The sequence below is a fragment of the Podarcis erhardii genome (assembly GCF_964252035.2).
Source record: "Podarcis erhardii genome assembly, chromosome: 2".
Classification (NCBI taxonomy): domain Eukaryota; kingdom Metazoa; phylum Chordata; class Lepidosauria; order Squamata; family Lacertidae; genus Podarcis; species Podarcis erhardii.
The window spans coordinates 84,983,907-84,998,233 of record NC_138498.1 but is presented as its reverse complement, the minus strand read 5'-3'; the positions used below and the strand labels follow the sequence as shown (position 1 = coordinate 84,998,233).

The 14,327-nt window shown below is 42.3% G+C and overlaps 1 protein-coding gene across 2 annotated transcripts in view; it reads right to left on the bottom strand.

Annotated features, from left to right (window-relative positions):
* Positions 1–14,327, bottom strand: part of NCKIPSD (NCK interacting protein with SH3 domain) — a 96,285-nt gene that overhangs the window by 31,919 nt on the left and 50,039 nt on the right. For both annotated transcript variants that reach the window (XM_081851001.1, XM_081851002.1), the window contains 2 exons: positions 12,453–12,540; positions 7,326–7,924 (listed from right to left, as the gene is read on the bottom strand). In XM_081851001.1, the coding sequence (XP_081707127.1) occupies positions 7,326–7,924; positions 12,453–12,540 (687 nt within the window). The remainder of the gene's footprint in view (positions 1–7,325; positions 7,925–12,452; positions 12,541–14,327) is intronic.

The window sequence follows — 14,327 nt, the reverse complement described above, 5'->3', positions numbered from 1 at the left end:
ACTGTTTGCGCTAATGAAATTGCCCGTCACAAAATGTGCCTAGAACAATGGGAGTTTTGAACACTGGGCATAGTGATGAGGCAGTGGCCTCACAGGTTTGCAACACTGAGACGTTCCCAGCCCCAAGGGGATTGCCTCAAAGCAGCATGGTCCCCGTACTATTGGGGTGGGGGCAATTCCCTGTCTTGAGGGTCTTTCCTTCAAGGAACCTCTGTGCAGCCCATCAGGGTGCCTCAAGCTAAAATGGTGCTTGACTAATTTTTTAGTATAAGCAAGCTTTTTTAGTATAAGTATTGTTTCTGAGAATGTGAGCATGTTCTTTTACAAACTCGTGAAGTGTGTATGGACAGCAGTGCTAGCTTCAGCATAAAGTTGCTTCTTTCTCAAACAACTTTAACTATGTTCTCTCTGGGGAAAGTGAGAATTGGAGGAGGGAGCTGAAAGATTTTCTAAGAATTTTTTCCTCCCAAATGGAATAAGAGATCATCATTGATTAAAGCTTCCTGCTGCTCTATACTAAATCTCTCAACCTTTTTTCAGGCTTCATATTACATTCTTTAATTAGTTGTATCCTTTCTTCTGTCCTCCTACTTTAAATTAAAAGTCAAAGCACTGCTTTACTAAATCAATTTTAGAATCCATTACCACAGACTTATTCCCAATGTGCTCTTTTGAAGGATGAATTGCTTGTGGTATTTTTCATTCAGGTCTGCCTTGCTGCTGTGTTCATGCAATACAAGGATCAAGGGAAAAGAAATATACTCATACCTCTGATGTTGCACATAGTCTGCCAGGGTGTCCTTGCACTTATTCTATAGTGGAAGCAATTTCAGAAAGAAGGAACTTGTACCTCTCAGGTACTCTCATATACCTAAATAAGGCAGGAATGGAGAGAATCTAGCCAAAGGTGTAATTCAGGCCTCCTTTGATGTAGGAGAGACTTCTTTTTAAAATGTCAGTAGAAGCTAGCTTTCCCTTGAGCTTTGGGTTTCCACTTATTTCTCTAAATTGCCTTTTAACATATTGCCCATTTGGGCAATGTAAGAGAACATACATCCACATAATGACGGGCTGCTGAAGGCCCACTCGCACACTGTGTAAGCTGCTCCTGTGGTAACTTCGGTGCCCCTGCACACATGCCCTCTGCACATTTTATTTAATATCCAAGTGTGGCAAACATGCATTCATTCATAAGATCAAAAGAGCAGCCCTTCTGGATCAGACCAGAGGCCTATCAAGTTTAGCATTCTCCTTCCGCAGTGGCCAACCAAATGTCTGTGCAGGAAGCCTACAAGCAGGGGGTGAGGGAAGCAGCACTCTCCTGCTCATAATCTCCAACAACTGGTACCCAGAGGTACTGATTTTCTGACACTCAATGTAATCTACAGCCATCATGAATGAATAATGGTCATTATAGGCCTTATCCTACAGGAATTTGACTAATCCTCTTTTAATGTCAGCCGTCTTTGGACTTCAAATTCCATAGTTTAACTATGCAAAGATGCACTGTGTATTTCCTTTTGTCTGTTCTGAATCTCCCACTGTTTAGCTTCATTGGATGGCTTTTTGGGTTCTGCTATTATGACAGGAGGGGAGAGGAAAAAATCACCCAGTGTGCTTTCTCTGCACCATGTGTATTTTTGTGAACTTCCATAGCGTCCCCTCTTACTCATTTTTTAAAAAAATTCTCCCTAGACTAAATAGCTCCAAACAAAACAAATTCCTTCCAGTAGCACCTTAAAGACCAACTAAGTCAGTTCTTGGTATGAGCTTTCGTGTGCATGCACACTTCTTCAGATACACTGAAACAGAAGTTTCCAGACCCTTCTATATAGTGAGAAGGTGGGGAGGGGTATTACTCAGAAGGGTGGTGGGAATGGGTGATTGGCAGATAGCTGTGATGAGCCTGTTGACGACTCTTAACGACTGCAATAGGTCTTACAGGAAAAAGCAAGGGGTGAAAAGGTGAAAAATGGCTTTGTCATGTATAATGAGATAAGAATCCAAGGTCTTTGTTCAGACCAGGTTTCTCCATGGTTTTAAGTTTGGTGATAAGTTGTAATTCAGCAGCTTCTCTTTCCAGTCTATTTCTGAAATTCCTTTGTAGTAAAACAGCTACTTTGAGATCTTGTATAGAATGTCCTGGGAGATTGAAGTGTTCTCCTACTGGTTTCTCTGTCTTGTGATTCCTGATGTCCGATTTATGTCCGTTTATTCTTTGGCGTAAGGTCTGGCCTGTTTGTCCAATATAGAGAGCTGAAGGACACTGTTGGCATTTTATGGCATACACATTTTATGCTGCCACATACACCCGGACAACACCATTACTGGCCCCAACAACATCACACATACCATCTCGGGACTATTTAATTGCTCATCGTCTAACATTGTGTATGCCATAAAATGAACAAAGACCTTGGATTCTTATCTCATTATACATGACAAAGCCATTTTTCACCTTTTCACCCCTTGCTTTTTCCTGTAAGACCTATTGCAGTCGTTAAGAGTCGTCAACAGGCTCATCACAGCTATCTGCCAATCACCCATTCCCACCACCCTTCTGAGTAATACCCCTCCCCACCTTCTCACTATATAGAAGGGTCTGGTGACTTCTGTTTCAGTGTATCTGAAGAAGTGTGCATGCACACGAAAGCTCATACCAAGAACTGACTTAGTTGGTCTTTAAGGTGCTGCTGGAAGGAATTTGTTTTGTTTTGACTATGGCAGACCAACACAGCTACCTATCTGTAAATAGCTCCAAACATCCTCTTGTAGGGGTTTGGTTTGATCTATAAGCAGCTATGGGATTTGCTTTTTCTTGGCTGGGGCCTATGCCCATTGCATTACTATGGGGTCTTCAATTGAAAATGCTTCATGATATTGCATCCTCCTATAAATATGGGAGAGCCAGATCCAGAGCTGAAACAAGTACCGGAATTGGACAGCCATCACTAGTTGTACGGAGAAAGTTACTACATTTGGAGCAGAAGTGACTGTGTGGGGATTCACACACAAGGATAGAAATAAATGTAAGTTTATATATAAATAAAAGAAACCCAGTTTGGTGTCCGGTGCTGTTCAGCACTTCCAGTTTTGCAAGACAAACATTGGGATCCTTCTGGGATCAGGAAACCTGGCTGCGCCTTAAGTCCCTTGTCTGCAGTCACCAAAGCATATCTTGCAGCACAATAACTCTGTGGAAGGAGTGCTTGAGTGACTGGCCTACAGATGACGATGGGAATACCTGACAGGCAAAGTGGGGGGAGCATAATTATTGCAATAGGAGAAGCCAAAAAAACTCCTCTTGCTGTCCGGTGCTGCTGAACATCTGTAAGCACTTGCTTCCATTGCGCTGTAAAATAGCCTTCTCTGTAAGAGGATTATAACTGCAGAAGAAGGAGGAAGGAAACACCCTGTAATTACTACACACTCAGCTCAGGGAGCTGAGCTTGCTCCTAAATGAAACACTAAGTTTCCAAAGGCTCTACCCTAGAGAGAGGCTCAATAAATTGAATTAAGTGTCTGCCTCACTCGGCACTGTTAATCTGGGCTGGAGTCTCCTAGGGTGTGCTGTTGAGATGGCAGCCCCATCTTTCGCATTAAGCATAGGTTAGTACAGGGATCTATCACACAGTCATCAACGGAGTAATGTACAATGATACCTTTTTATTTATTTATTTAGGGCTCGGGGGAGATGATTGTGCACACCCACTCAAAAAACAAACAACACCCCCCCCTAAAAATATTGCCTACATTTTTTTGAGAGTGCCATTGGCTCTCTAGAACGGATAGCCTGGACTTAGGGGGAAAGGACCAGAGCAGCTTTTGCAGAAGTGCAGCCACGTTTGCACAGCAGAATTGTCATTCCATCTGTTAGCAGTGGAGGCGAGATAGCGGCAGAGGGAACTTTCCAAAAATAATCATGTTCTCTTCAGCGGAAAAGAATGCGCTTGGATGTTTCCCGCCTATAATTTTGCCCTCCAAATGCAGAATGACAAAACACAGATGAGCTTAAGGCACATCTTACAAATACTGTTGTGTAAATCATTTAAGTTGGCTGTTACTTTCGTAAGGTGTAGTCTGGTTCCTGGAAACAACTGTATGGGGTGGCTATACAGCAGTAATAGTTGCTAGTTACTTAATAAGAGCAGATCTGACCCTAGCTGTGCGAGTGAAAGAAATGGAGTTAGTGATGAAATCGCATTAAGGAGGCGCATGATATGTCAAGAAGTTAGTCAGATTAGAGAGCTTTGCTAATAGATTAATCTCGTTCAAGTCCATTAACGGCTTGGTTCACAGTGGAAACCCTGTGGATGGGAGATGGGAGGGAAATAAAGTGGACTGTTTAAAGGTGGGGAAAGCGCTTCAGAGCAATTGTGAAAATATGTGGGCTCTAAGGCTTTGCTTGCCCCAACATTTTATCATCGCAATTTTAATTTGGTTTTTTAAATTTGTTGCTGGCCCCGAATAATTTTTATACACATGGCTTCCCTTGTCAACAATTTCATGCTTGTAGGTTTTATTTTATAATAAGTGCTGAATTAGTTCACCCAAACACTATGCAATTAGGTTGTTATAGTCAGCTAAAAAAAAGGTAATTGGGATGGGGTTGACCTTGAGATGAATCTTGAAGCAATACTGTTACATGCCGCCCCTCTAACTCAGAACAATACTTCTAGGATTGTGGTTTAGCTCTGTTTTTAAGATTTTGGTGGTTTCTTCACTCCCACTAAAGTATTACGGAAATTGCCTGGGTTCATAGACACTCTTGGCTGCCCTGTTGCTTTGACTGTATACTTTATATTTGACTTTCTTCAGTAATGTTTTATTCTGGATTGTTTTACTTGATTATTTAATGTGTTCTAAAACACTTTTGAAAATTTTCTTTAAAATATAAAGCAGTACAGAAATTGAATTAATAATATTGCTAATATTTTGCCATACGCTGCCAAATGGGGGAAAAACCATGGTCTTGTTTTTCTGAGTAGGGAAAAAGTGACAAGAGAGGTTCCACATTTGGGGTTGGATCCAGTGCTAGTCCTACTTAGAGTTGACCCACTGAAATTAAGAGACCCAAGCTAGTCATGCCCATTAATTTCAATGGGGCAACTCTGAGTAGCAGTAGCACTGGATACAGCCCTTTAAAATTATCTTTACACGAGAAGTTGGTGCACAGACTCCACACATTTCCAGTCTTCAATTAAAAAATGGTTTTGTTAGTGTTTTATCAGGATACGGTCAGCTCAAAGTATTGTAGTTGTTTCCTTTGAGCCATAGAACAGGAACAGAAACCAACAGTCTAAGCCATATTGTAGAGAGGTTGCGGGGAGAAAAGGCTGCAGCATGAAATTGCTTATAGGTTTCTGCTGAATTGAGGCTGAGTATTGATACGCCATCTTTATCAAGTTAAAAAGCAATTATCTTGATTACCCAGTGGGTCACATGATCCTAGAAATGTGAAGTTCCGCTGCTGCATCTAGCGATTGTGTTCACTATGGACAGCTAACTGGATTACGATTTGATCTGAATTTTGAGCAAAACAGTTTTCCATATCTGTATGCCTCGCTAAACCCGTTTGTAATCTTGCCAGCATCAATAAAGCTTTCCTATTAGAGGTCAGTAGGAAGTTTCCTTCTCCACTACCACAAAACAGAAAGGAACTGAATTTAATATTTTTCCACTTAAAGCCAGTTAGCCAGACAGACTATGGAGTCAGTGGCAAGAGTGCGCAATTTAATGTTAGGGGAACGAGCAGTTCCAGCATAGCTCAAGTGGTTTGAAGATGCCACTTGGTGAGTTAAAGAGGGAATTGGAAACTGTGAACAAAGCATAAACCTGGCCCTACATGCTGCACCCATCAGAATCTGTGTTAAGCATCCATCTACCTGTGAGGTGTAGAGGACACGGATCAGACCTTCTCATAATCAGTGCTCACATCATGTAATTCATAGCTGTGGGAGATCTGGCTTTCCATGTCATTGAGTGCACTGAGCCAGGAAATCAAGAACCCTCTCCAAACACACTTTTTATGGCAATGCCCTTGATGCTGTTTCTGTCCTGTGATAATGTTGCTAGGATTATTTTACACTAATTTTTACACTTGTTTCTCAGACGGACACCCATCCAGGCACTGACCAGATCCAGGCCTGCTTAGCTTCAGCAAGGCCGTGACCTCAGACCATACGCTGGTAAATAAAAGATGTAGCAGGATAGAAATAAAACTAGTTTATAGATAAATAAAAGAAAACGAAAACATCGTACCCCAGGTTGACAGTGACCAAAGGATTTGACTTTTGGGGCCATATGAACGCAAAGCAGTGTAACAGCCTTATCTCTAGAACGCTTCATTTGGGGGGGGGGTGTGGTTTTGGATAAAATAATCTGAACAGGACCTCGCAATGAACCAATGTTGCTTATGGTTCTCCCACCTCTTTGCAGATTCTGTATTATTTTTTCCCTTTATAGACAACTGCTATTTTTATAACACTAACTCAGTCTATACCAACCAGGGTCATTAAGTTGCTGCCTAAATCATCTCCAATTTAGGGTTCCAAACTATGCAGGCCAGATTTATGCAGTTCTTTCTCTGTATGCCTAACCCTACATTGCCAGTGTATTATTTACCAATAAGGATGTCAACAAGACCGCATGATCCCATTCCCTTTTTATTCTGTTGCTCTTCTGGCATATGAAGTGTTCAGTAATTCTACCATCTCTTCATAAATAAAGCCCAGTAACTGAACATGCATTCTGCTACTTTCTGAGGTGACAAATACACCATAGAGTAGGGATGGGCAGAAAGCAGGATATACTGGTAGATCTGGGTAATTTGAAGCAGATTGGCAAGGATTATTGACTCCCAATTGTTTTAACAATAACAACACCCCCTTCCCGGCCACAAATTACACTTCTGACACACCAGGGGGAAGGGGTAGTTAGGAGCGGATTCTTGTCTGAAAGGACTGTGACCTCAATTCAGCTCTGGTTCTGGAATCAAATTTCTGGGCTCAAAATTATTTAATTCTTATTCAATGTATTTTGCACCTGGCTGTGATTGGTGGATCTTGGGATTCTAGAACAAAAGAATCAAGGACACCCTGCTAGTCTGAAGTTCAACCATCTCTAAAGGAGCCAACATATCCTCAAGGGGATATGTCCACTCTTATGCTGGACAGAATATGATCCACGCTGCCTCAGTCACCTAAGTACTTCAGCTCCCAACTCATGTTACTGCCTGCACACCAAAAAAACCCATGCCTTCTAAAAACAAAGTTCATCAGCCAGCAAGCCACAGAAAATGCTTCTCAACCTCTGTATTTTCCTACCTTGCTTTCCACCAATGAGATGAGAATCTGCTCCATGATGCTATTAGTGGCAGGAACAGAAGTTTGGATATGGCCAATTACTACACCAATGGCAACCCGGGAGAGCTCATAGCTGAGATTCGTGTTCCTGCGGACGAGTTCAATCAATTCGGCGCCTATTGTCTTTGGCACAGATACTACTAGGCTCGGTGATTCATGATCTGCATCGTCTACATCAGCCGACTTTTTATCTTCCAGGCAAAGGGAGTCAAAATCCTCTGCCTCCGCAGGAGCAACTGGCACAGTCTCCTTGGCTTGTACGGTCTTCTCTTCATTTGCACCTGAAGCCCCTGCTTGCACGGGCACTTGTGGGGCAGCCCTCTTGGTCTGGGGTGATTTGCTTGCACTCCCATGCTTTCTTTGCCCTGACGGGCTAATATCCAAGCTGTGCGATGCCATCGTGTGGGCACTTCTGCTGGGGACAGGGGGAGGGGTGTTGCTGGGGCTGGGAGTAGCAGTCGGGAGAGCTGACTCTGTCGAGCCAGTGTACAAGGTATCCAGCGAAGTTGTGCTTACGGAGGAGGCACTAGAAACTGACCGAGAGGTGATTTCAACTGCGTCTGAAAGGCAACGATTAAAATGTCTTAGCAACAGCATCAAAGGAAAGGAGGGGAAAAAACAAACTGCAACAGCAGAGTCCATTAAGAAGCTCATTGTGCATGCTTCCAAAGTAGTTTAACTAGCCTTCCTGGTTCACTTATCTCAAAGCAAAATTGTATTAAGTCTCTCTTGAGTATTCCTGATCACTAACCTCTTTCCAACAAGGGAGAAAAAGCTGCTCTGCAGACATGAATTTTCTTCAAAGATCCCAGTATTTTTATTAAAAAGCATTAATCTGCGGGTGGAAGAGATTTTCCCCGCAGGAATAGATGCACTTTTTTCTCTCTTTCATTTTTAAGCATACAGCTATTACTTTTGAATAATGTTTCTTACATATTTCAAATTACAAGAGGAAAACTGCCCATTGCTGAAGCATCCCCCTTTTCCTTTCTGCAGCTACTTTCAAGCACCAGTTGAGAATGTACTATGTACAGAAGTCAACAACAGAGATCACTGGCTACAAGGTACTGACCGCCACCCCTCTATAACACTCGTGGCTCATGGGCAAAACGTAGCCTGCCTGGGCTGTCCATTTGGCCCACAAGGCTATTTCAGGTAAGCCATGCCCACCTAACATACGCCTGAAGTCATAGGACATTAAGTGAGGTCATAGGATGATGACTGATGGGCTTTGCAGGACCTGCTGGCTGGCTGACAGTCACCAACTACACGACTTACAAAGTGCTTCATGCAGCATTTCAGAAGTACCCATCAATCAGTTGGATGTTGGATACTTGGAAAGCACTGTGAAGAGCACTGTGTTTAGACAGGTGTCAATCACCTGGCATCATTATGTTGTCATATGACTGACCAGTATGTGGTCCCATCCGCCTGACAAAACTGGCCCGTGGGGTGGAAGTAAAGATCTGGCCCTCCAGGCCAAAAAGTTCTGCATCTCTGACCTTTAGCTTGTTAACCAACACAATGGGATGTTGGTTCACAAGGTTTATCCTAAAATTGGTCAGAGATCTTCCTCCTGCATGGAATTTCTGGATGCCCTTTGGTTTTCAGTAACAAAAAAACCTTGCATTATATTATGATTCGGTCTTGCATGGCTGGCGTTGTTAAGAAGTGGAAACAACCAGTTACAACTTTTACAGATAATAGGAATGGTTTGTACCTAATAAGTAAAATAAATAAATAAATAAATAAATAAATAAATAAATTAGATTTGCGTAATTTATTTTCTTCAGCAATCTTGCTGGTTAAGGCTTTCTAAGTACCATGCTATTTTTGCAGCCATAAACTCATACCTTCACAAACCCAAATACTCAAGGCAAATCAAGCATATATGTATGAACAGTCCAACTGCTGGAATGTCTTGTTTAAGATTCTGCCTGCATTTCCGTACTAAGTTTTATTCCTTATCTTCCCAAAATAGGCTACTATATATGCCACAGTCAGTCTTTCATTGCTAAGACAAGGAAGAGTATATATAGTAAATAGTGACATAGATGAACAACTTGAGAACCTTATCTGTAAAAGGAAAGAAGCAGTACTTTCAAATGGCAACAACGCTGATTCTAATTCTTGATTAACTGTATCACCCTTATGTTACCCACCACTCTTAAAAACCAAAGGGGAACAGATTTATTCTCAATTCCCAAAAAGATTTTTTAAATTGCTAATGAATCACTAACATGCTCTCATTGCCTTGTACTCAGCACACACGCCTAGCAGGATCTGGCTCCAGAATATTTCCTTTCCTTTATTTATTTAAAAGAAACATTGGTAACCTCTATACCTACTGATCTCTTTTCTATACAGAGTAGGACTCAGATTCAGATAATTTATTACGGCCAAAGACCAGTAGGACTCAAGTAACACACAAGTACTATACTTTATTATTTTTGGCCTAAGTCACAATGCTTAACCAATGTTTGTTTTCCTTACACCAAGTTTTCAATGCTATCTTTTCAATGCTTTCAATGCTATTTGCCTGGTTGCTTCAACAGAGTATAAATTTCCCCTGGGTGACTAGGGCTCATCTAGCATAATTCCTTTGCACCTAATAATCCAGGATGATTAAACTTTAAATAATGAAACTCATTGTATGTGCTCAATCTGGTACTAAGTAAATTATTAGTACCTACACGCAATCCAATACTTTGACCGTCACACCTCAAGCTTCCTATAAGCAATATGAGTTGCTTTTGTTGTATTTGCCTCACTATGTGACTAGTTTAGTAAGGTTCATGGTTCCTTCCAACTTTTTTGGATTTTTAGCTATCTATCTCTGAAGTGAACACTGCGGGAGGCAGTGGAAGATAGAAGTGCCTGGAATGCTCTGGTCCATGGGGTCATGAAGAGTCGGACATGACTAAATGACTAAACAAATCTCTGAAGAGGAAACAGACGGAAAAAATATTGGACAAAGTTTCTTCCTAGTGCTCTTGATTCTAGATGTGTTGGAGTTATTGTTAATGCAAATTTCAGCTGGAATCTATACATGCACCTTTCGTTCCTTCTTCACTCCTCCCTTTGCATAAGCAGGGGAAGCAGGCAGAAAGCCGATGGTAACATGCCCAAACTAATGGCTTAGAAGCAAGCCAGATATGGATCTATGGTTTAAAATTCACCTCTAGTTCCCCGACTTGTTTGGAAGGCATTAACCACAGTTGCCCATTTCAGAAATAACGGGAAGCTTTCATTAACTGCAGTTTCCTGGTTTGTTTTACTATGTGCATGAAAGAAAGAGTGAAGCAGGGGCAAAGAGGCTGTGTGTACAGCTATTATAACTATGGTTAGAAGTAGTCAGGACTGACTGAAATCCAGAATGAGCAACCCTGGTCTATGACTTTAGCTCAGCTTCCGACACTCAAACGTTTCTGATTACAAGGTGACAAGTGGGTCTCACTGGTGACTTAAAGGGGCAACACTTAGCTTAGGAACCTTAACCAGGGTTAAAGCAACAAATGCTGATTGGTTCTAACCATGGCTATGTTTTATGTCTGCACTGGGCATTCCTGAAGAAAATAGTTTCTGTTGAATAAGGTTGATCCTTTGGATAATTCATTTTTCTAAAAAGCATAGCACCCGAGAATTATCTGCTTTGTTCTCAACAACACTGGGCATTTCAGATTTAATGAACATACATCATTGACGGCCAGCAGTTACATAACTGACACACCCTCCTGATAAAAGCTGAAAGAATATGGTTCCCGAGAGCACCGCTTCTACAATGTTCAGCTCCGAACAAAGAGCAGGATGGATTGTTCCCAGAAAGCTCATTCTTAATTGAGCCCTTCATCATTGCATTATTAGTGGGCTCCCCCTGGTGATCTATGGAATTATCACATCCTGGTCAGGGGAAAGCTGGGATTCTCAGTACACTTGGTTGCAGTACTCCAAAGAACAACAACAAGGGCTTATGCACCTTAGCCAAAGCAACTAACTGCACAGAGGCATGTCTGTCATTCAAATATTGCCAGGTCATTTGGGAAAGACCAACCACTGCCACTTCCAGCTCATCTGAAGCTGACTAGAAAGGAAGGAGGAGGGATGGTGGTTCCCATGAAGCTATTTATCACCAATCTCTTAAGTTCTCCCTCCAAGTTACTACCAGAACCAAAATTCTTAAGGTGGGAGCCCTAGGCACATGTATCTCTCTAACTGAGGAAAGATTCCAGCAGTTTCTAGAATACCTAAATCTAGCCACAAAGGACACAAAGATACACCAATCCATTCCCGAGCTTTCTGAAATACTCATGTTTATATTGTGTGCTTACTCATACAAATCTTCCCATGATAATAACTTTAAGTCATAGGACTGGTGGTTTTGTAAAAAAAATCATATGGGAACAGCCTGAAGTTCTCAACTAGCTGAAATCATGCTAGAACAGAGCTTTCCAAATCGTGTGCCACGTCACGTTAGTGTGTTGGCTGCAGTGTGTAGGTGTGTCACGCAAATGCTCCCCATGCTGCTTCCAGGGCTGGAAAGGGGTTAGTTTAGCCTCCAGTTTGCTAGTAAAACTGAATTACTGTGTTGCAAAATGATGCATGTCTAAACAGTGTATCACCAACATGAGAAGTTTGGAAAGCTTTCTGCTAGAAGTTTTTAGAGCAATTGGAAAAAATCGTTCTAGGACTGCAAGCCTTCTTCAAAGTTCCATGGCAAAAAATACAAAAGCAAAACATTTGGAATAAACTCTTATCTATAATATGCTCCTTTCCATCTTGTGGAAGACACACAGCCGGAAGTAGCTCAGCGGTACGTTACCCACCCCACACCAGATGTTTATAGGGCCGGTGGACGTGCCTTGGCCAAAACGACCTGACAGTTCAAACGGGGAGGCCTGGTGGGCCTAACCAGGCCTGTGACTCAGAGGATCGCCACCGTGATGTAGACAATGCTAAGCTTGACGGATCAACAGCCTGACATACTATAAGCAAGTTTTCCACATTCCTAATCGTTGACAACCAAATAAGTTAGCTGAGCAATGCATCTGATCCTCAGTGTCATACAGCTGCAAAAAGCTTTTTTCTTACTTTTAACAGAGGCAGCCATCTGTGTGTTTTTGTATTTCTCTGGTGGTGGCGGAGTAACGGGAGCAGCACGGCGTGGCTGTGGTGGGATCTAGAAGAAAGGTTTTAGAACAATCAAAGGAAGTAGCGAAGACAGACACATAAAAAATAAATGATTTTTTTTTCTTTGTGTGCACAAATTTGTCCCAATATTGCTCTTTTCATTCCTTAAAGATGCCGCTGGAGGATAGCAATGTTAATAATAATCAGTTTCCTCCAAGAGCAAAGCGGAAGCGTCTGAAAGTGTCGCTTTCCTCCCTCCCATGGACAAGACAAGCAGCATGTTTAATTGCTACGTTCAGCAGTGCACTGTGCTTGTGTTACACAGACCTGTCAAACACGTACACTTTGCCTTCCTCTCAGCCCCTCCACAGAGGCAGCAAGCCATGTGCATATTAGATGCATTCGGAGCGATCCATGCAACAAATTATGCTCGCAAAGGGATAAAGACAAAGACTAGAAGCATGTAGGTTTTCTTCGCATTAATGCATTCAGAGCATTTTTTACTGAGACCGGAAAAAAGTCTCAGGCTAGACAAGGCCATTTACAATGCCATTCATTCCCTGCAGAGGCTCCTGACAAGGAAAGCTTTGACTCGTGCACAGTGCTTAGAGCTCCCTACAGCTAGCACACTTCCAAAGTCACACAATTCTTCTGTGAGCAGATAAGGCTGGAATATTAATTGCATAGCTTGATCAGCAGTGGGGGGAGGTGAGTGGGGCAGAGGCTAGATTAGATAGTCCGTCTGTGACATCTGGATTAGACAGAAGTAGCTCTAGGTTTTAAGGCTCAATTTCCTTCTTTTGGGATACAGGAGAAGCACTTCCCATCCATCTTAGAAACTCCCATTGTTCTAGGCGCATTTTGCAACAGGGAATTTCATTAGCACAATCAGTTTAGGCACCGTACTGTGCCTACAATTTCAGATTAAAACTGCAGAATGGAAGGAAAAGAGGACCTTTTTCTGCCTGCCTACTTTCAGCTACTTTCTGAAGACTGGAGAAGAGACTCTCTTAATAATATTAGGGGAGTGGGCAGGGGAAGGAATAGACCACGTGAAAAATGAACATATTATTTTAGCTGCAGTTCATTCATTTTCAGCTTTGTATTCTTGTTATAAAAAAGTGTGCCTAGACATTCCATTGTTGTGCCTATAACCTAGGCTTAAGGTGCCATTTAGCTCCTATCTCAGTTTCTAACACTGCTTCCCATTAGTGTTTGTTATAACAAAGGCAGTTAGCCAGCTAGAGAATAGTTTCCCATTCAGTGGCACACGGCATCCTGGGCTCCTTAACACAGCCCACTTCCCCAAACTTAGGGCTACATCGCCACAGGGGTCCTGCACCTGATTTCCTTTATTTGGCCTCATTCTGCCCCTGGAGTTCTTGCCACTCAGGTGGCAGCTGGAGGCAACTCTCTTGACACCAACGCTTATTTGCAGGAGTCTGGATGGCGGAGACCAAAAATCTCACCCTTTGGGCCAGCACTCATCTCTTGCACTCTTTTTCCTCATCTATGTTTGTCCCTTCTCTTCTCTCCCCTTCCCAGAAAAAAAGGACAGTCCTTTCCTTATACAGTGGTACCTCGGGTTAAGTACTTAATTCGTTCTGGAGGTCTGTTCTTAACCTGAAACTGTTCTTAACCTGAAGCACCACTTTAGCTAATGGGGCCTCCTGCTGCTGCCACGCCACCGGAGCACAATTTCTGTTCTCATCCTGAAACAAAGTTCTTAACCTGAAGCACTATTTCTGGGTTAGCAGAGTCTGTAACCTGAAGCGTATGTAACCCGAGGTACCACTGTACTTATTTAAATGCCTTTATGCATCACCACACAGCAAG